Source organism: Doryrhamphus excisus, chromosome 21 (assembly GCF_030265055.1).
Source record: "Doryrhamphus excisus isolate RoL2022-K1 chromosome 21, RoL_Dexc_1.0, whole genome shotgun sequence".
Taxonomy (NCBI): Eukaryota; Metazoa; Chordata; class Actinopteri; order Syngnathiformes; family Syngnathidae; genus Doryrhamphus; species Doryrhamphus excisus.
The window spans coordinates 11617090-11638769 of record NC_080486.1 but is presented as its reverse complement, the minus strand read 5'-3'; the positions used below and the strand labels follow the sequence as shown (position 1 = coordinate 11638769).

At 40.5% G+C, this 21680-nt stretch overlaps 2 protein-coding genes across 3 annotated transcripts in view; one reads left to right on the top strand and one right to left on the bottom strand.

The window, feature by feature from the left end:
- The window catches only part of LOC131108561 (cadherin-6-like), a 354525-nt gene extending 335834 nt beyond the window's left edge, over positions 1-18691 (top strand). The window contains exons 25-30 of the mRNA XM_058059595.1: positions 13309-13562; positions 14442-14578; positions 15158-15279; positions 15356-15473; positions 15536-15787; positions 17219-18691. Of these exons, the coding sequence (XP_057915578.1) occupies positions 13309-13562; positions 14442-14578; positions 15158-15279; positions 15356-15473; positions 15536-15787; positions 17219-17718 (1383 nt within the window). The 3' untranslated portion in view covers positions 17719-18691. The remainder of the gene's footprint in view (positions 1-13308; positions 13563-14441; positions 14579-15157; positions 15280-15355; positions 15474-15535; positions 15788-17218) is intronic.
- drosha (drosha ribonuclease III) overlaps positions 16905-21680 on the bottom strand; it is a 180891-nt gene continuing 176115 nt past the window's right edge. For both annotated transcript variants that reach the window (XM_058059587.1, XM_058059588.1), the window contains exons 43-44: positions 20154-20296; positions 16905-18277 (exon numbers count right to left, since the gene is read on the bottom strand). In XM_058059587.1, coding sequence (XP_057915570.1) covers positions 20172-20296 — 125 coding nt within the window. In that variant the 3' untranslated portion in view covers positions 16905-18277; positions 20154-20171. The remainder of the gene's footprint in view (positions 18278-20153; positions 20297-21680) is intronic.

The window sequence follows — 21680 nt, the reverse complement described above, 5'->3', positions numbered from 1 at the left end:
AGCAAGTTGAAAAATTTGAAAAAAACGCCATACTAACCCCTTACGTTTTTTTCAAAAATCACAAAATTTAAAACTGGCATTTTATGCCATTTTTGGGTGCTTCTGGGCCCCCTGTTGAGTGTGTGTGAGGTTTCCGCTGTCTTTTTGACCAGAAAAGTGCATTTTCAGCAAGTTGAAAAATTTGAAAAAACGACATACTAACCCCTTACGTTTTTTTCAAAAATGGACACCCTCAAACTTTGGCATTTTATGCCATTTTTGGGTGCTTCTGGGCCCCCTGTTGAGTGTGTGTGAGGTTTCCTGTGTCTTTTTGACCAGAAAAGTGCATTTTCAGCAAGTTGAAAAATTTGAAAAAAACGCCATACTAACCCCTTACGTTTTTTTCAAAAATGGACACCCTCAAACTTTGGCATTTTATGCCATTTTTGGGTGCTTCTGGGCCCCCTGATGAGTGTGTGTGAGGTTTCCTGTGTCTTTTTGACCAGAAAAGTGCATTTTCAGCAAGTTGAAAAATTTGAAAAAAACGACATACTAACCCCTTACGTTTTTTTCAAAAATCAACACCCTCAAACTTTGGCATTTTATGCCATTTTTGGGTGCTTCTGGGCCCCCTGTTGAGTGTGTGTGAGGTTTCCTGTGTCTTTTTGACCAGAAAAGTGCATTTTCAGCAAGTTGAAAAATTTGAAAAAAACGACATACTAACCCCTTACGTTTTTTTCAAAAATGGACACCCTCAAACGTTGGCATTTTATGCCATTTTGGGTGCTTCTGGGCCCTCGTTGAGTGTGTGTGAGGTTTCCGCTGTCTTTTTGACCAGAAAAGTGCATTTTCAGCAAGTTGAAAAATTTGAAAAAACGCCATACTAACCCCTTACGTTTTTTTCAAAAATGGACACCCTCAAACTTTGGCATTTTATGCCATTTTTGGGTGCTTCTGGGCCCCCTGTTGAGTGTGTGTGAGGTTTCCTGTGTCTTTTTGACCAGAAAAGTGCATTTTCAGCAAGTTGAAAAATTTGAAAAAAACGCCATACTAACCCCCTTACGTTTTTTTCAAAAATCAACACCCTCAAACTTTGGCATTTTATGCCATTTTTGGGTGCTTCTGGGCCCCCTGATGAGTGTGTGTGAGGTTTCCTGTGTCTTTTTGACCAGAAAAGTGCATTTTCAGCAAGTTGAAAAATTTGAAAAAAACGACATACTAACCCCTTACGTTTTTTTCAAAAATGGACACCCTCAAACTTTGGCATTTTATGCCATTTTTGGGTGCTTCTGGGCCCCCTGTTGAGTGTGTGTGAGGTTTCCTGTGTCTTTTTGACCAGAAAAGTGCATTTTCAGCAAGTTGAAAAATTTGAAAAAAACGCCATACTAACCCCTTACGTTTTTTTCAAAAATCAACACCCTCAAACTTTGGCATTTTATGCCATTTTTGGGTGCTTCTGGGCCCCCTGATGAGTGTGTGTGAGGTTTCCTGTGTCTTTTTGACCAGAAAAGTGCATTTTCAGCAAGTTGAAAAATTTGAAAAAAACGCCATACTAACCCCTTACGTTTTTTTCAAAAATGGACACCCTCAAACTTTGGCATTTTATGCCATTTTTGGGTGCTTCTGGGCCCCCTGATGAGTGTGTGTGAGGTTTCCGCTGTCTTTTTGACCAGAAAAGTGCATTTTCAGCAAGTTGAAAAATTTGAAAAAAACGACATACTAACCCCTTACGTTTTTTTCAAAAATGGACACCCTCAAACTTTGGCATTTTATGCCATTTTTGGGTGCTTCTGGGCCCCCTGTTGAGTGTGTGTGAGGTTTCCGCTGTCTTTTTGACCAGAAAAGTGCATTTTCAGCAAGTTGAAAAATTTGAAAAAAACGACATACTAACCCCTTACGTTTTTTTCAAAAATCAACACCCTCAAACTTTGGCATTTTATGCCATTTTTGGGTGCTTCTGGGCCCCCTGATGAGTGTGTGTGAGGTTTCCTGTGTCTTTTTGACCAGAAAAGTGCATTTTCAGCAAGTTGAAAATTTTGAAAAAAATGACATACTAACCCCTTACGTTTTTTTCAAAAATCGACACCCTCAAACTTTGGCATTTTATGCCATTTTTGGGTGCTTCTGGGCCCCCTGTTGAGTGTGTGTGAGGTTTCCGCTGTCTTTTTGACCAGAAAAGTGCATTTTCAGCAAGTCGAAAAATTTGAAAAAAACGACATACTAACCCCTTACGTTTTTTTCAAAAATGGACACCCTCAAACTTTGGCATTTTATGCCATTTTTGGGTGCTTCTGGGCCCCCTGATGAGTGTGTGTGAGGTTTCCTGTGTCTTTTTGACCAGAAAAGTGCATTTTCAGCAAGTTGAAAAATTTGAAAAAAACGACATACTAACCCCTTACGTTTTTTTCAAAAATGGACACCCTCAAACTTTGGCATTTTATGCCATTTTTGGGTGCTTCTGGGCCCCCTGATGAGTGTGTGTGAGGTTTCCTGTGTCTTTTTGACCAGAAAAGTGCATTTTCAGCAAGTTGAAAAATTTGAAAAAAACGCCATACTAACCCCTTACGTTTTTTTCAAAAATGGACACCCTCAAACTTTGGCATTTTATGCCATTTTTGGGTGCTTCTGGGCCCCCTGTTGAGTGTGTGTGAGGTTTCCGCTGTCTTTTTGACCAGAAAAGTGCATTTTCAGCAAGTTGAAAAATTTGAAAAAAACGACATACTAACCCCTTACGTTTTTTTCAAAAATGGACACCCTCAAACTTTGGCATTTTATGCCATTTTTGGGTGCTTCTGGGCCCCCTGATGAGTGTGTGTGAGGTTTCCTGTGTCTTTTTGACCAGAAAAGTGCATTTTCAGCAAGTTGAAAAATTTGAAAAAAACGACATACTAACCCCTTACGTTTTTTTCAAAAATGGACACCCTCAAACTTTGGCATTTTATGCCATTTTTGGGTGCTTCTGGGCCCCCTGATGAGTGTGTGTGAGGTTTCCTGTGTCTTTTTGACCAGAAAAGTGCATTTTCAGCAAGTTGAAAAATTTGAAAAAAACGACATACTAACCCCTTACGTTTTTTTCAAAAATCAACACCCTCAAACTTTGGCATTTTATGCCATTTTTGGGTGCTTCTGGGCCCCCTGATGAGTGTGTGTGAGGTTTCCTGTGTCTTTTTGACCAGAAAAGTGCATTTTCAGCAAGTTGAAAATTTTGAAAAAAACGACATACTAACCCCTTACGTTTTTTTCAAAAATGGACACCCTCAAACTTTGGCATTTTATGCCATTTTTGGGTGCTTCTGGGCCCCCTGTTGAGTGTGTGTGAGGTTTCCGCTGTCTTTTTGACCAGAAAAGTGCATTTTCAGCAAGTTGAAAATTTTGAAAAAAACGACATACTAACCCCTTACGTTTTTTTCAAAAATGGACACCCTCAAACTTTGGCATTTTATGCCATTTTTGGGTGCTTCTGGGCCCCCTGTTGAGTGTGTGTGAGGTTTCCTGTGTCTTTTTGACCAGAAAAGTGCATTTTCAGCAAGTTGAAAAATTTGAAAAAAACGACATACTAACCCCTTACGTTTTTTTCAAAAATGGACACCCTCAAACTTTGGCATTTTATGCCATTTTTGGGTGCTTCTGGGCCCCCTGTTGAGTGTGTGTGAGGTTTCCTGTGTCTTTTTGACCAGAAAAGTGCATTTTCAGCAAGTTGAAAAATTTGAAAAAAACGCCATACTAACCCCTTACGTTTTTTTCAAAAATCAACACCTTCAAACTTTGGCATTTTATGCCATTTTTGGGTGCTTCTGGGCCCCCTGTTGAGTGTGTGTGAGGTTTCCGCTGTCTTTTTGACCAGAAAAGTGCATTTTCAGCAAGTTGAAAAATTTGAAAAAAACGACATACTAACCCCTTACGTTTTTTTCAAAAATGGACACCCTCAAACTTTGGCATTTTATGCCATTTTTGGGTGCTTCTGGGCCCCCTGTTGAGTGTGTGTGAGGTTTCTGCTGTCTTTTTGACCAGAAAAGTGCATTTTCAGCAAGTTGAAAAATTTGAAAAAAACGACATACTAACCCCTTACGTTTTTTTCAAAAATCAACACCCTCAAACTTTGGCATTTTATGCCATTTTTGGGTGCTTCTGGGCCCCCTGATGAGTGTGTGTGAGGTTTCCTGTGTCTTTTTGACCAGAAAAGTGCATTTTCAGCAAGTTGAAAATTTTGAAAAAAACGACATACTAACCCCTTACGTTTTTTTCAAAAATGGACACCCTCAAACTTTGGCATTTTATGCCATTTTTGGGTGCTTCTGGCCCCCCTGATGAGTGTGTGTGAGGTTTCCTGTGTCTTTTTGACCAGAAAAGTGCATTTTCAGCAAGTTGAAAATTTTGAAAAAAACGACATACTAACCCCTTACGTTTTTTTCAAAAATCAACACCTTCAAACTTTGGCATTTTATGCCATTTTTGGGTGCTTCTGGGCCCCCTGTTGAGTGTGTGTGAGGTTTCCGCTGTCTTTTTGACCAGAAAAGTGCATTTTCAGCAAGTTGAAAAATTTGAAAAAAACGACATACTAACCCCTTACGTTTTTTTCAAAAATGGACACCCTCAAACTTTGGCATTTTATGCCATTTTTGGGTGCTTCTGGGCCCCCTGTTGAGTGTGTGTGAGGTTTCTGCTGTCTTTTTGACCAGAAAAGTGCATTTTCAGCAAGTTGAAAAATTTGAAAAAAACGACATACTAACCCCTTACGTTTTTTTCAAAAATCAACACCCTCAAACTTTGGCATTTTATGCCATTTTTGGGTGCTTCTGGGCCCCCTGATGAGTGTGTGTGAGGTTTCCTGTGTCTTTTTGACCAGAAAAGTGCATTTTCAGCAAGTTGAAAATTTTGAAAAAAACGACATACTAACCCCTTACGTTTTTTTCAAAAATGGACACCCTCAAACTTTGGCATTTTATGCCATTTTTGGGTGCTTCTGGCCCCCCTGATGAGTGTGTGTGAGGTTTCCTGTGTCTTTTTGACCAGAAAAGTGCATTTTCAGCAAGTTGAAAATTTTGAAAAAAACGACATACTAACCCCTTACGTTTTTTTCAAAAATCAACACCTTCAAACTTTGGCATTTTATGCCATTTTTGGGTGCTTCTGGGCCCCCTGTTGAGTGTGTGTGAGGTTTCCGCTGTCTTTTTGACCAGAAAAGTGCATTTTCAGCAAGTTGAAAATTTTGAAAAAAACGACATACTAACCCCTTACGTTTTTTTCAAAAATGGACACCCTCAAACTTTGGCATTTTATGCCATTTTTGGGTGCTTCTGGGCCCCCTGATGAGTGTGTGTGAGGTTTCCTGTGTCTTTTTGACCAGAAAAGTGCATTTTCAGCAAGTTGAAAAATTTGAAAAAAACGACATACTAACCCCTTACGTTTTTTTCAAAAATGGACACCCTCAAACTTTGGCATTTTATGCCATTTTTGGGTGCTTCTGGGCCCCCTGATGAGTGTGTGTGAGGTTTCCTGTGTCTTTTTGACCAGAAAAGTGCATTTTCAGCAAGTTGAAAAATTTGAAAAAAACGCCATACTAACCCCTTACGTTTTTTTCAAAAATCAACACCTTCAAACTTTGGCATTTTATGCCATTTTTGGGTGCTTCTGGGCCCCCTGTTGAGTGTGTGTGAGGTTTCCGCTGTCTTTTTGACCAGTAAAGTGCATTTTCAGCAAGTTGAAAAATTTGAAAAAAACGACATACTAACCCCTTACGTTTTTTTCAAAAATCAACACCCTCAAACTTTGGCATTTTATGCCATTTTTGGGTGCTTCTGGGCCCCCTGATGAGTGTGTGTGAGGTTTCCTGTGTCTTTTTGACCAGAAAAGTGCATTTTCAGCAAGTTGAAAATTTTTAAAAAAACGACATACTAACCCCTTACGTTTTTTTCAAAAATGGACACCCTCAAACTTTGGCATTTTATGCCATTTTTGGGTGCTTCTGGGCCCCCTGTTGAGTGTGTGTGAGGTTTCCGCTGTCTTTTTGACCAGAAAAGTGCATTTTCAGCAAGTTGAAAAATTTGAAAAAAACGACATACTAACCCCTTACGTTTTTTTCAAAAATGGACACCCTCAAACTTTGGCATTTTATGCCATTTTTGGGTGCTTCTGGGCCCCCTGATGAGTGTGTGTGAGGTTTCCTGTGTCTTTTTGACCAGAAAAGTGCATTTTCAGCAAGTTGAAAAATTTGAAAAAAACGACATACTAACCCCTTACGTTTTTTTCAAAAATGGACACCCTCAAACTTTGGCATTTTATGCCATTTTTGGGTGCTTCTGGGCCCCCTGTTGAGTGTGTGTGAGGTTTCCGCTGTCTTTTTGACCAGAAAAGTGCATTTTCAGCAAGTTGAAAAATTTGAAAAAAACGACATACTAACCCCTTACGTTTTTTTCAAAAATGGACACCCTCAAACTTTGGCATTTTATGCCATTTTTGGGTGCTTCTGGGCCCCCTGTTGAGTGTGTGTGAGGTTTCCGCTGTCTTTTTGACCAGAAAAGTGCATTTTCAGCAAGTTGAAAAATTTGAAAAAAACGACATACGTACTAACCCCTTACGTTTTTTTCAAAAATGGACACCCTCAAACTTTGGCATTTTATGCCATTTTTGGGTGCTTTTGGGCCCCCTGTTGCGTGTGTGTGAGGTTTCCTGTGTCTTTTTGACCAGAAAAGTGCATTTTCAGCAAGTTGAAAAATTTGAAAAAAACGACATACTAACCCCTTACGTTTTTTTCAAAAATGGACACCCTCAAACTTTGGCATTTTATGCCATTTTTGGGTGCTTCTGGGCCCCCTGTTGAGTGTGTGTGAGGTTTCCGCTGTCTTTTTGACCAGAAAAGTGCATTTTCAGCAAGTTGAAAAATTTGAAAAAAACGACATACTAACCCCTTACGTTTTTTTCAAAAATGGACACCCTCAAACTTTGGCATTTTATGCCATTTTTGGGTGCTTCTGGGCCCCCTGTTGAGTGTGTGTGAGGTTTCCGCTGTCTTTTTGACCAGAAAAGTGCATTTTCAGCAAGTTGAAAAATTTGAAAAAAACGACATACTAACCCCTTACGTTTTTTTCAAAAATGGACACCCTCAAACTTTGGCATTTTATGCCATTTTTGGGTGCTTCTGGGCCCCCTGTTGAGTGTGTGTGAGGTTTCCGCTGTCTTTTTGACCAGAAAAGTGCATTTTCAGCAAGTTGAAAAATTTGAAAAAAACGACATACTAACCCCTTACGTTTTTTTCAAAAATGGACACCCTCAAACTTTGGCATTTTATGCCATTTTTGGGTGCTTTTGGGCCCCCTGTTGCGTGTGTGTGAGGTTTCCTGTGTCTTTTTGACCAGAAAAGTGCATTTTCAGCAAGTTGAAAATTTTGAAAAAAACGACATACTAACCCCTTACGTTTTTTTCAAAAATGGACACCCTCAAACTTTGGCATTTTATGCCATTTTTGGGTGCTTCTGGGCCCCCTGTTGAGTGTGTGTGAGGTTTCCGCTGTCTTTTTGACCAGAAAAGTGCATTTTCAGCAAGTTGAAAAATTTGAAAAAAACGACATACTAACCCCTTACGTTTTTTTCAAAAATCAACACCTTCAAACTTTGGCATTTTATGCCATTTTTGGGTGCTTCTGGGCCCCCTGTTGAGTGTGTGTGAGGTTTCCGCTGTCTTTTTGACCAGAAAAGTGCATTTTCAGCAAGTTGAAAAATTTGAAAAAAACGACATACTAACCCCTTACGTTTTTTTCAAAAATGGACACCCTCAAACTTTGGCATTTTATGCCATTTTTGGGTGCTTCTGGGCCCCCTGTTGAGTGTGTGTGAGGTTTCTGCTGTCTTTTTGACCAGAAAAGTGCATTTTCAGCAAGTTGAAAAATTTGAAAAAAACGACATACTAACCCCTTACGTTTTTTTCAAAAATCAACACCCTCAAACTTTGGCATTTTATGCCATTTTTGGGTGCTTCTGGGCCCCCTGATGAGTGTGTGTGAGGTTTCCTGTGTCTTTTTGACCAGAAAAGTGCATTTTCAGCAAGTTGAAAAATTTGAAAAAAACGACATACTAACCCCTTACGTTTTTTTCAAAAATGGACACCCTCAAACTTTGGCATTTTATGCCATTTTTGGGTGCTTCTGGGCCCCCTGATGAGTGTGTGTGAGGTTTCCTGTGTCTTTTTGACCAGAAAAGTGCATTTTCAGCAAGTTGAAAAATTTGAAAAAAACGACATACTAACCCCTTACGTTTTTTTCAAAAATGGACACCCTCAAACTTTGGCATTTTATGCCATTTTTGGGTGCTTCTGGGCCCCCTGTTGAGTGTGTGTGAGGTTTCCGCTGTCTTTTTGACCAGAAAAGTGCATTTTCAGCAAGTTGAAAATTTTGAAAAAAAACGACATACTAACCCCTTACGTTTTTTTCAAAAATGGACACCCTCAAACTTTGGCATTTTATGCCATTTTTGGGTGCTTCTGGGCCCCCTGTTGAGTGTGTGTGAGGTTTCCGCTGTCTTTTTGACCAGAAAAGTGCATTTTCAGCAAGTTGAAAAATTTGAAAAAAACGACATACTAACCCCTTACGTTTTTTTCAAAAATCAACACCTTCAAACTTTGGCATTTTATGCCATTTTTGGGTGCTTCTGGGCCCCCTGTTGAGTGTGTGTGAGGTTTCCGCTGTCTTTTTGACCAGAAAAGTGCATTTTCAGCAAGTTGAAAAATTTGAAAAAAACGACATACTAACCCCTTACGTTTTTTTCAAAAATGGACACCCTCAAACTTTGGCATTTTATGCCATTTTTGGGTGCTTCTGGGCCCCCTGTTGAGTGTGTGTGAGGTTTCTGCTGTCTTTTTGACCAGAAAAGTGCATTTTCAGCAAGTTGAAAAATTTGAAAAAAACGACATACTAACCCCTTACGTTTTTTTCAAAAATCAACACCCTCAAACTTTGGCATTTTATGCCATTTTTGGGTGCTTCTGGGCCCCCTGATGAGTGTGTGTGAGGTTTCCTGTGTCTTTTTGACCAGAAAAGTGCATTTTCAGCAAGTTGAAAATTTTGAAAAAAACGACATACTAACCCCTTACGTTTTTTTCAAAAATGGACACCCTCAAACTTTGGCATTTTATGCCATTTTTGGGTGCTTCTGGGCCCCCTGTTGAGTGTGTGTGAGGTTTCCGCTGTCTTTTTGACCAGAAAAGTGCATTTTCAGCAAGTTGAAAAATTTGAAAAAAACGACATACTAACCCCTTACGTTTTTTTCAAAAATGGACACCCTCAAACTTTGGCATTTTATGCCATTTTTGGGTGCTTCTGGGCCCCCTGATGAGTGTGTGTGAGGTTTCCTGTGTCTTTTTGACCAGAAAAGTGCATTTTCAGCAAGTTGAAAAATTAGAAAAAAACGACATACTAACCCCTTACGTTTTTTTCAAAAATGGACACCCTCAAACTTTGGCATTTTATGCCATTTTTGGGTGCTTCTGGGCCCCCTGATGAGTGTGTGTGAGGTTTCCTGTGTCTTTTTGACCAGAAAAGTGCATTTTCAGCAAGTTGAAAAATTTGAAAAAAACGCCATACTAACCCCTTACGTTTTTTTCAAAAATGGACACCCTCAAACTTTGGCATTTTATGCCATTTTTGGGTGCTTCTGGGCCCCCTGATGAGTGTGTGTGAGGTTTCCTGTGTCTTTTTGACCAGAAAAGTGCATTTTCAGCAAGTTGAAAAATTTGAAAAAAACGACATACTAACCCCTTACGTTTTTTTCAAAAATGGACACCCTCAAACTTTGGCATTTTATGCCATTTTTGGGTGCTTCTGGGCCCCCTGTTGAGTGTGTGTGAGGTTTCCTGTGTCTTTTTGACCAGAAAAGTGCATTTTCAGCAAGTTGAAAAATTTGAAAAAAACGCCATACTAACCCCTTACGTTTTTTTCAAAAGTGGACACCCTCAAACTTTGGCATTTTATGCCATTTTTGGGTGCTTCTGGGCCCCCTGATGAGTGTGTGTGAGGTTTCCGCTGTCTTTTTGACCAGAAAAGTGCATTTTCAGCAAGTTGAAAAATTTGAAAAAAACGCCATACTAACCCCTTACGTTTTTTTCCAAAAATGGACACCCTCAAACTTTGGCATTTTATGCCATTTTTGGGTGCTTCTGGGCCCCCTGATGAGTTTGTGTGAGGTTTCCTGTGTCTTTTTGACCAGAAAAGTGCATTTTCAGCAAGTTGAAAAACTTGAAAAAAACGACATACTAACCCCTTACGTTTTTTTCAAAAATGGACACCCTCAAACTTTGGCATTTTATGCCATTTTTGGGCTCTTCTGGGCCCCCTGATGAGTGTGTGTGAGGTTTCCTGTGTCTTTTTGACCAGAAAAGTGCATTTTCAGCAAGTTGAAAAATTTGAAAAAAACGCCATACTAACCCCTTACGTTTTTTTCAAAAATGGACACCCTCAAACTTTGGCATTTTATGCCATTTTTGGGTGCTTCTGGGCCCCCTGATGAGTGTGTGTGAGGTTTCCTGTGTCTTTTTGACCAGAAAAGTGCATTTTCAGCAAGTTGAAAAATTTGAAAAAAACGCCATACTAACCCCTTACGTTTTTTTCAAAAATGGACACCCTCAAACTTTGGCATTTTATGCCATTTTTGGGTGCTTCTGGGCCCCCTGTTGAGTGTGTGTGAGGTTTCTGCTGTCTTTTTGACCAGAAAAGTGCATTTTCAGCAAGTTGAAAAACTTGAAAAAAACGACATACTAACCCCTTACGTTTTTTTCAAAAATGGACACCCTCAAACTTTGGCATTTTATGCCATTTTTGGGTGCTTCTGGGCCCCCTGTTGAGTGTGTGTGAGGTTTCCTGTGTCTTTTTGACCAGAAAAGTGCATTTTCAGCAAGTTGAAAAATTTGAAAAAAACGACATACTAACCCCTTACGTTTTTTTCAAAAATGGACACCCTCAAACTTTGGCATTTTATGCCATTTTTGGGTGCTTCTGGGCCCCCTGATGAGTGTGTGTGAGGTTTCCGCTGTCTTTTTGACCAGAAAAGTGCATTTTCAGCAAGTTGAAAAATTTGAAAAAAACGACATACTAACCCCTTACGTTTTTTTCAAAAATGGACACCCTCAAACTTTGGCATTTTATGCCATTTTTGGGTGCTTCTGGGCCCCCTGATGAGTGTGTGTGAGGTTTCCTGTGTCTTTTTGACCAGAAAAGTGCATTTTCAGCAAGTTGAAAAATTTGAAAAAAACGCCATACTAACCCCTTACGTTTTTTTCAAAAATGGACACCCTCAAACTTTGGCATTTTATGCCATTTTTGGGTGCTTCTGGGCCCCCTGATGAGTGTGTGTGAGGTTTCCTGTGTCTTTTTGACCAGAAAAGTGCATTTTCAGCAAGTTGAAAAATTTGAAAAAAACGACATACTAACCCCTTACGTTTTTTTCAAAAATGGACACCCTCAAACTTTGGCATTTTATGCCATTTTTGGGTGCTTCTGGGCCCCCTGATGAGTGTGTGTGAGGTTTCCTGTGTCTTTTTGACCAGAAAAGTGCATTTTCAGCAAGTTGAAAAACTTGAAAAAAACGACATACTAACCCCTTACGTTTTTTTCAAAAATCAACACCCTCAAACTTTGCCATTTTATGCCATTTTTGGGTGCTTCTGGGCCCCCTGATGAGTGTGTGTGAGGTTTCTGCTGTCTTTTTGACTAGAAAAGTGCATTTTCAGCAAGTTGAAAAATTTGAAAAAAACGCCATACTAACCCCTTACGTTTTTTTCAAAAATCAACACCCTCAAACTTTGGCATTTTATGCCATTTTTGGGTGCTTCTGGGCCCCCTGTTGAGTGTGTGTCAGGTTTCCGCTGTCTTTTTGACCAGAAAAGTGCATTTTCAGCAAGTTGAAAAACTTGAAAAAAACGACATACTAACCCCTTACGTTTTTTTCAAAAATGGACACCCTCAAACTTTGGCATTTTATGCCATTTTTGGGTGCTTCTGGGCCCCCTGATGAGTGTGTGTGAGGTTTCCTGTGTCTTTTTGACCAGAAAAGTGCATTTTCAGCAAGTTGAAAAATTTGAAAAAAACGACATACTAACCCCTTACGTTTTTTTCAAAAATGGACACCCTCAAACTTTGGCATTTTATGCCATTTTTGGGTGCTTCTGGGCCCCCTGTTGAGTGTGTGTGAGGTTTCCTGTGTCTTTTTGACCAGAAAAGTGCATTTTCAGCAAGTTGAAAAATTTGAAAAAAACGACATACTAACCCCTTACGTTTTTTTCAAAAATGGACACCCTCAAACTTTGGCATTTTATGCCATTTTTGGGTGCTTCTGGGCCCCCTGATGAGTGTGTGTGAGGTTTCCTGTGTCTTTTTGACCAGAAAAGTGCATTTTCAGCAAGTTGAAAAACTTGAAAAAAACGACATACTAACCCCTTACGTTTTTTTCAAAAATCAACACCCTCAAACTTTGGCATTTTATGCCATTTTTGGGTGCTTCTGGGCCCCCTGTTGAGTGTGTGTGAGGTTTCCTGTGTCTTTTTGACCAGAAAAGTGCATTTTCAGCAAGTTGAAAAATTTGAAAAAAACGACATACTAACCCCTTACGTTTTTTTCAAAAATGGACACCCTCAAACTTTGGCATTTTATGCCATTTTTGGGTGTTTCTGGGCCCCCTGTTGAGTGTGTGTGAGGTTTCCTGTGTCTTTTTGACCAGAAAAGTGCATTTTCAGCAAGTTGAAAAATTTGAAAAAAACGCCATACTAACCCCTTACGTTTTTTTCAAAAATGGACACCCTCAAACTTTGGCATTTTATGCCATTTTTGGGCTCTTCTGGGCATTAAAAACAAATCGAAGTAGACGCTCCCGTCGTCGAGCGGTAGCGTGTGACAGCGTGTAGGAAGTACGTAGGCACGAGTCATCGTTCCGACATGCGCGTATGGATTTTCCTTGACGTTCGATCGACAGGATGTAACAGTCATCTTATCAGGCGGGGAAGGAGCCCTCGGCGGCCGCCATCGATTGCCGCCATTAAGTGCAAGATGACATAATTGCTCTCTGTTGCCATGGCGGCACGGTGGGCAGTCTGTGTGTGTGTGTTCTGAAGCCCCTAATTAAAGTAGCTCGTCAAGTGGGAATCAGTCCCATCTGGACCCTGACGGTCCTTCAAAGACGCGGGAGTCTGAGGGAGGTGGTGTTGGTTTGACTGCAGGATTTGGAAGAAAAACATTTGGTCCTTTGGACATTAGCATGCTAGCATCCGGGTCACTAATGGTGCATAAATGATGGGATGTTAAGAACTGAATCAGAAATCCTAACCTACGTCCCTGCTCCTGTCTTGCAGCTGCTGGACTTTGAAAGGAAGCGTCAGTATGGGCTACGCGTGCAGGTGGAGAACGTCCACGTCAGCCCGCGTTTCTTCTCGGCGGGGCCGTTCAGGGACGAGGCGTCCATCAAGATCACGGTGGAGGATGTGGACGAGCCGCCCGTGTTTGAGCGAGCCAGCTACATCATGGAGGTCAAAGAGGACGCCACGCCCAACACCATCATCGGGTCCGTCAGCGCCTCCGATCCGGACATCAAACGCAGTCCTGTCAGGTAGCGCTACTTGTCCTCCAAGAAATCATTGAAGTAATTATCTACTTGGCTTATAGTAGGTTCTGTAAGGTAATACAGCAAAATCTTTATAAGAAGCGAGGACCCCGTCCCCCCTAAAAAGGAGACAACAGAGGAGGCTTCCTAAGGACACGTGGTTTTCCTTTTCTGTGTTTTTATGATGCACCGAGGGAGTTGGCTCTCAAGGTTGAAGTTCTCGCACTTTATTGCAGGTGTCAAATATGATATGATTCTCTTTTATCGGCCATCATCAGCCGGCTAGCTGGCCCGTGGCATTTGGAGGCGGAGGGAGGAAGGGAGGTAGAATGCGCCGCCGCCTGAAGGGATGGGGGAGTGTGTGTGGGGGCGGGGCGTGGGGGCGTTTGGCACGAGGGAGCCATCTTTAATAGGACATGGCGAGGGAGGAGGATGATGAAGTGTTGTGTCACTCGTCCTCCTTCAAGTCGACTCGCTGCTTTTATTCCACTTGATCGCTAGCAAACACAAATAGTCTGTTCCAGGGTCAAACTGTGGCCAGCATGTTGATCCTGTAAGTGTAAAAAGAAGATGAGCAGTGAGTTGACATATACATACATAAAGTGGAGTGTTTTGCTAGCAATGCTATATACTATGTAGTATACTATGTGTGTGAATGAGAGGAACCCGAGTGGAAGAGTGAGGTTACAGGGGAAAGAGATAAAGAAGGTAGAGAATTTGAAGTACTTGGGGTCAACAGTTCAGAAAAATGCAGATTGTGAAAAGGAGGTGAAACGGAGATGAGGATGCTAAGGTTCTCATTGGGAGTGACCGGGATGGATAGGATCAGGGATATTACATGTTAGAGGTAAAACGTGTCCTACCTTGTCTCTCTCTCTCTCTCAGGTATTCCATCGACCGACGCACCGACATGGACCGAGTGTTTGATGTCCACGCCGTCAACGGCTCCGTCTTCCTCCTCCGAGAGTTGGACCGCGAGGAGAACGCCTGGCACAACATCTCTGTCATCGCCTCAGAGTTCAGTGAGTACAATACATAGTACATACAAAATACATAATACATACATAAACAAATTAAACACGTCTAAATATTTGCTATACAATATTTACTATATTTGAATAAATTCATTTCAAAATTAAATAAATTAATCAGAAAAAATGTTATTTGCAGGTAGGATAGGATAAATATTTTGATTTGAAAAAGTACAATATTTAATTAAATTTATTTTTAGAAATTAATGACATTTTTTGCAATTTCAAATACTATCAATTTGAAACAACTTAAGTTTATTTAATGCTATTTTTGGATAAATTAACACTTAATTTTAAAGTATTGTAACATTGTCTGTACTCCCAAAGTTGTATTGGTGTACTATGCAGTAACCAAGTACCGTGGGAAAAAAATAAACAATAAATTATGGCAAATACTTAATAGTAATAGTAAGTGTATTTCAATTGTTGTTAGTATATCATAATGTCAATGAAAATGGCTGCTGAAATAAATAAAAAAATATATGAAAAAAAGTATATTTATGTAAATGAATCATTTAAAGTACTTGTAAAGGTAGTAAAAAAGTATTTGACGATGACGTGTTTCCCCAGACAACCTTCGACAGATCAGCCGCGTGCCGGTCCACATCAGAGTGCTGGACATCAACGACAACGCCCCCACCTTCGCCACCAACTACGAGACGTTCGTGTGCGAGAACGCCAAGGCTAACCAGGTGGGGGCGCTTGCGGGTGCTAAGCTAACTAACCAAAGTGAGTTTGTTGTCGCTGACCGGTCTTTTCCGCTTCCAGAGGATCCAAACGGTGAGCGCCACAGACCCGGACGAGCCTCTGGGAGGGCATCGCTTCTTCTTCAGCCTGGCCCAGGAAGCCGCCGGGAAGGCCAACTTCTCCGTCCGCGACAACCGAGGTAACGTCTGACGTTTTTCCAGCGCGATGTCCAGCGGTGAGCGTTTCTTCCGGATGTTTCAGACAACACGGCGTGGATCCTGACGCGGAGGAACAGCTACAGCAGCCTCCTGAAGAGCGTCTACCACGTGCCCGTGGTCATCTCGGACGGCGGCATGCCGGTGCGGAGCAGCACCAACACGCTCACCGTCAGGGTCTGCACGTGCGACCGCGAGGGCAACATGAAGCTGTGCAACGCCGAGGCGCTGACGGCCAAAGCGGGGCTGAGCACGGGGGCGCTGGTGGCCATCTTGCTGTGCGTCTTGATCTTGCTGAGTGAGTACAAACTCTTTTAAAACTTTAAAAACTTACACTAGCCAATTAAAGTTAATAACCAAAATAAATATAGAACCTAAATATGGCGATAAATGTTAAACACTGTTTAAATAAATAGCATTAAAAACTTAAAAACGTAGACTAGCCAGTTAAAGATAAAAACCAAAATAAATATAGAAAAGTGAACCTTGAAATGTCGATTAATGTTAAATACTGTTAAAAAAAAACAAAAACAAATAGCATTGAAAAGATAATAACAGGAATATAGAAAATTTTACCTAAAAAAAACAAATAGCATTAAAAACCTAAGACTAGCCAGTTAAAAATAATCAAAATAAATATACAAAATCAAACCTAAAAATGGCGATAAATGTTAGTGTTTAAAAAAAAAACAGACTGGCCAGTTAAAGATAATAACCAAAATAAATATAGAAAAGTGACCCTAAAAATGGCGATAAACGTTAAATACTGTTAAAAACAAAAACAAAAAACAACAAATAGAATGAAAAACTTAAGACTAGCCAGTTAAAAATAATCAAAATAAATATACAAAATCAAACCTAAAAATGGCGATAAATGTTAGTGTTTAAAAAAAAAACAGACTGGCCAGTTAAAGATAATAACCAAAATAAATATAGAAAAGTGACCCTAAAAATGGCGATAAACGTTAAATACTGTTAAAAAAAAACAAAACAAAAACAAATAGCACTGAAAAGATAATAACCGAAATAAATATAGAAAAATGTAACTTAAAAAAAAACATCAAATAGAATGAAAAACTTTAAAAAAACAGTTAAAAATAACCAAAATAAATATACAAAATCAAACCTAAAAATATAAATTAGATACATTTTAGTGTTAAATATTTAGTGTTTTATTATTTAAAAAAAAACCCAAACAGCATTAAAAACTAGACTAGCCAATTAAAGATAAAATATATAAATGTTAAATACTGTTTAAAAAAAACAAATAGCATTAAAAACTTAGACTAGCCAGATTAAAATGTTAGTGTTTAAAAAAGAAACTCTAAACTAAAAACTAATAGACAAATAGCCTACAAAATCCAAGTCAATATTGGCATAAAAATAATGAGAAAAGTCGTGAATAGTTTTGCGTAATGAAGTATTTAATTAGTAGAAAAACAAACATACATTGTGGTATTAAAGTCCATAGCAAGTGATGTTATGTAACGTTACACGTGAGGACGGTTCCAGGATGTTCCGGCGTACTTGGAGTTAACCAGCCAGGTTGAGTGTGAAGAAAAAGTCCGAGCTAAAGCGCGTCCATGTTTGACCCCGTCAGCGTTGTATTATGTATTGTATATTATATTATGTATTGTATTGTTACTAAATTGTGATGTGGCGCGGCGGCGGAGGACAGGAACACGTGACCTGTCCTCCACGCTTGACTAACTTGTCGCTGTGCCCGCAGTGATCGTAGTTCTGTTCGCCGCCCTGAGGCGGCAGCGAAAGAAGGAGCCTCTGATCATCTCCAAGGAGGACGTACGGGACAACGTGGTCAGCTACAACGACGAGGGCGGCGGAGAGGAGGACACCCAGGCCTTCGACATCGGCACGCTGCGCAACCCCGAGGCCATCGAGGACGCCAAGCAGCGGCGGGACATCCTCCCCGAGGCCTACTACCCCCCCACCCGACGACCGGCGCCCCCCTCGGCCCGGGACGACAACAACGGCGACGTGCGGGACTTCATCAACCAGCGCATCCAGGACAACGACAGCGACCCCACGGCGCCGCCGTACGACTCGCTGGCCACCTACGCCTACGAGGGCAGCGGCTCCGTGGCCGAGTCGCTCAGCTCGCTGGAGTCGGCCACCACGGAGGGCGAGCAGGACTACAACTACCTGAGCGAGTGGGGGCCGCGCTTTAAGAAACTGGCCGACATGTACGGCGCCGACGACAGCGACTCTTAACGGGGCGGCGGACACGGACGTTCTTGGGCCTGGCGTCGTGTGTCCCCCCCCTACCCCCCGTCACGTGTTAGTTAGGGCGCGGTACCGCCCACCTGAGTATCTACCAATGGTTTTTCTGTTTCGACTCCGCCGCTGCCTGTGATGGACACGCAGTCGTCTACTTAAGTGTTTCACGCTGCGTGTTGTGATCTTAGCTTGTGTACGTTACATGCTACAATACACTGTACAGACATCCCACTCCTTTGCTTTTTTCTTCATCTAAACAAACCTCCCAGCGCAGCCGACAGACTAACGCTGGTTGGTCTGGTTCCCGCGACGGAACCTTTTGGAAGACGGCCAATGGAGGGCTAAAGACGCTAGCTACCGTTTAAAAAAACTCAACGCTCTACGGCCCCCCTTACCGGCGAGATGGACGGAGGACGACAAGATGGAGGACAAGCGTTTTGACTCATCTTTTTTCTTCACCCTCCTCTTGACTCAAACATGGCGGCGGCGTCCTCGTAGATGTGTTGGTTGTCCATGTGTAGACGCCGGCGTTGACAAATGTGGTCCTCCGGTTCTGGGGGGCGGGGGGGAGAGAGAGAAAAACATGGTCTTTGTGGTTTGGCCGTCCCATTACTTTTGCTTTGTACAACGTGAGATTTTGTACTGAATATTTATATGACGCGATTAAATATTCTTGGAAAGCCGCCTGTTTGCTGCCATTGTTATTTTTAGAAAGGCTGGTAGGGGTGGAAGCATCCATCTAATTTATTGATTGCTATTCCTGCGATCCGCCTGACATAGCTTGTTCTGCAAGACATGTCGCTCTAAGACGGTTTCAAAGATCATCGAAACGAGACAATGTAACACTACGCGGAGGATTTTAGTACTTTTAATGATAAACAGTTGGATTTTGCTGACGTTGATTAGCTATGCCTGGAGACGGGGGCGCACGGATGCTGTGAAGGCGAGTTAAATTAAAGTTAAAGTTAAATTAAAATTAAAATTAAAATTAAAATTAAAATTAAAATTAAATTACATTAAATTAAATTAAATTTAATTTAATTTAATTTAATTTAATTTAATTTAAATTTAATTTAAATTTAATTTAAATTTAATTTAAATTTAATTTAAATTTAATTAAATTACATTAAAGTTAAGTTAAATTAAATTAAATCAAAGTTACGTAGGAGATGAAAGTCATAAATATGATTTTGTTATCGGATCATTTTGACTGCGGACATACGATTGGCGGCGTGGCGTGGAAACCATGACAACATGCTGCTGTACTGCGCATGCTAGGCTAACGCGGAAACTGTTAGCGGCTACTCTGTTCGGCCTAAGTTAGAATACGTTTTGTCGTACTTGCTAAGGTCCGTGGCGCCACCGTGCTGTTAAAGCAATGGGTACGCTATTTTGGCGGCATGAAATTATTGTTATTATTATTATTATTATTATTATTATTATTATTATTATTATTATTATTATTATATTATATTATGAGATGATCACAGCGCTGTTAAAGCAATAGGTATGCTATTTCGCGGCATGAAATTATTATTATTATTATTATTATTATTATTATTATTATTATTATTATTATTATTATTATTATTATTATTATTATTATTATTATTATATTAATTATATTATATTATGAGATTATCACCGCGCTGTTAAAGCAATAGGTATGCTATTTTGCGGCATGAAATTATTATTATTATTATTATATTATATTAATTATATTATGAGATTATCACCGCGCTGTTAAAGCAATAGGTATGCTATTTCACGGCATGAAATTATTATTATTATTATATTAATTATATTATATTATGAGATTATCACCGCACTGTTAAAGCAACAGGTACGCTATTTCGCGGCATGAAATTATTATTATTATTATTATTATATTATATTAATTATATTATGAGATTATCACCGCGCTGTTAAAGCAATGGGTACACTATTTTGCAGCATGAAATTATTATTATATTATATTAATTATATTATATTATATATTATGAGATTATCACCGTGCTGTTAAAGCAATGGGTATGCTATTTTGCGGCATGAAATTATTATTATATTATATTATATTATATTATATTATATTATATTATATTATATTATATTATATTAGATTAGATTAGATTAGATTATTATTATATTATTTACTTGTATGTTTCTTAGCCATCATTTATTGGTACCGGAATCTAGCAAACTTCAGCATCACACTAAAAAGGAATCGATTTGAACTTCCTGAATGGTTTTGGCTGGACGAACGGAATGGTTATTGAAATGAATGGTTCCACCCCTAACAACTGTAGCGCTAGCCAATTGGATTATTTGCAAATAACTTTATTTATAATATGTATTTAGCTTCACATTCAGGCTTTAACACGTACGTATCTTTTTTTTTTTTGCGTTAAAGATGACGAGTGTGTTGCCACCTGTGCTTGGTTTCGTCTTCACTTCCTGCCGTCGTCGGGCTCGTCGCTCTCCTGGCGCTCCCGCTCGCGTCGCATCTCCTTCAGCTCCTGCCGGTATTTACGCTCGATGAAGCGCTTCTGATGAGCCATCTGTGGGAAGTTATCTGTGGGAGGGGCGGAGGAACAGAGGAGGAGAGCGTTAGCGGCCGTGGCGTCATCGGTCCGGTCAGCCATAAAAGATGGGAAGGCGGGGCTCGGGACGCTGTTCTTTTTGGTTAGGAATGAGGGCGTGGCGGTAAATTAGACCCGCGTGTTGGGCTGACATCATCATTATTAAGAGACTTAGTAGAAATAAGTAGAAACCAGACATTAAATGCTCTTTTATTAGCTAGAATATGACGCAACATCCAACGCCAAAAATATATTCTTTATAGTTTTACATGCGGAAATATGTTCAATTATTATTATTATCACGGCGAGACAGAATTTTGTAGTGTTCATCAAATTGCTGGTACTCAAATTTCTTTGGCCCCGTGGCGGGTCATTTAGCATGAACTAATGGTTAGTTAGTTAATACATTCATTCATTCATTTTCTACCGCTTATCCTCACAAGGGTCGTGGGGGGTGCTGGAGCCTATCCCAGCTGTCTACGAGCGAGAGGCGGGGTACACCCTGGACTGGTTGCCAGCCAGCCAATCACAGGGCACATATAGACAAACAACCATTCACACTCACATTCATACCGATGGACAATTTGGAGTCGCTAATTAACCTAGCATGTTTTTGGAATGTGGGAGAAAACCCACGCATGCGCGGGGAGAACGTGCAAACTCCACACAGAGACTCGGGTCTCCTAGCTGTGAGGTCTGCGCGCTAGTTAGCAATACAGCACAGGGTAAATGACATTAAAAACAATGTTAATAATCGGCTTTGTCGGCTATAGCTAACAGCTTGTTTATTTTAAACGTACATTATCAAAATGGCCGCTGCATCATTTGACTTTTTCCATATGCGGCCTCGGTGGAAAAAGTTAGGACACCCCTGAGTTAAGTTAAGACAGTGGATCATGAACAAAATCTGACATTCCCGACTTTTTAATGACGTTCCGAGAGTAAAGTGCATCCCGAGAGCCTTTTAATGAGCAGCAAACATGGGAAAATTCTATCATCTTTTTTTTTCTTTCTTTGATGCAGTTTGGAGAAAAGAGGCCCTGGGCTTCACTATGCATCTTAAAAAAAAAAAAAAAAAAAAAAAAAAAGTTCTGGTTACTATCTGTCAGTCAGAGACGGGCGTGGGAATGAGAGTGAATGGGAATGAGAGTCTAATGTTAGCACTTTAGCGTTGACACAAACAGCTCATTAGCATTAAAGCTACAGACACGCTAGTCAATGCCGTTCTTAGTTGTACACGTCTTAAACCTAACGCTAGACACTTGAGCTGAAGTGCCAGCGAGCGCTTCGCCTGGACAACGCGGCAGGAAGGCCCTCGAAAAAGGTTCACGCTCCGCTCCGCAGACACTCGTCAACAACAACAACATCAACGACGAC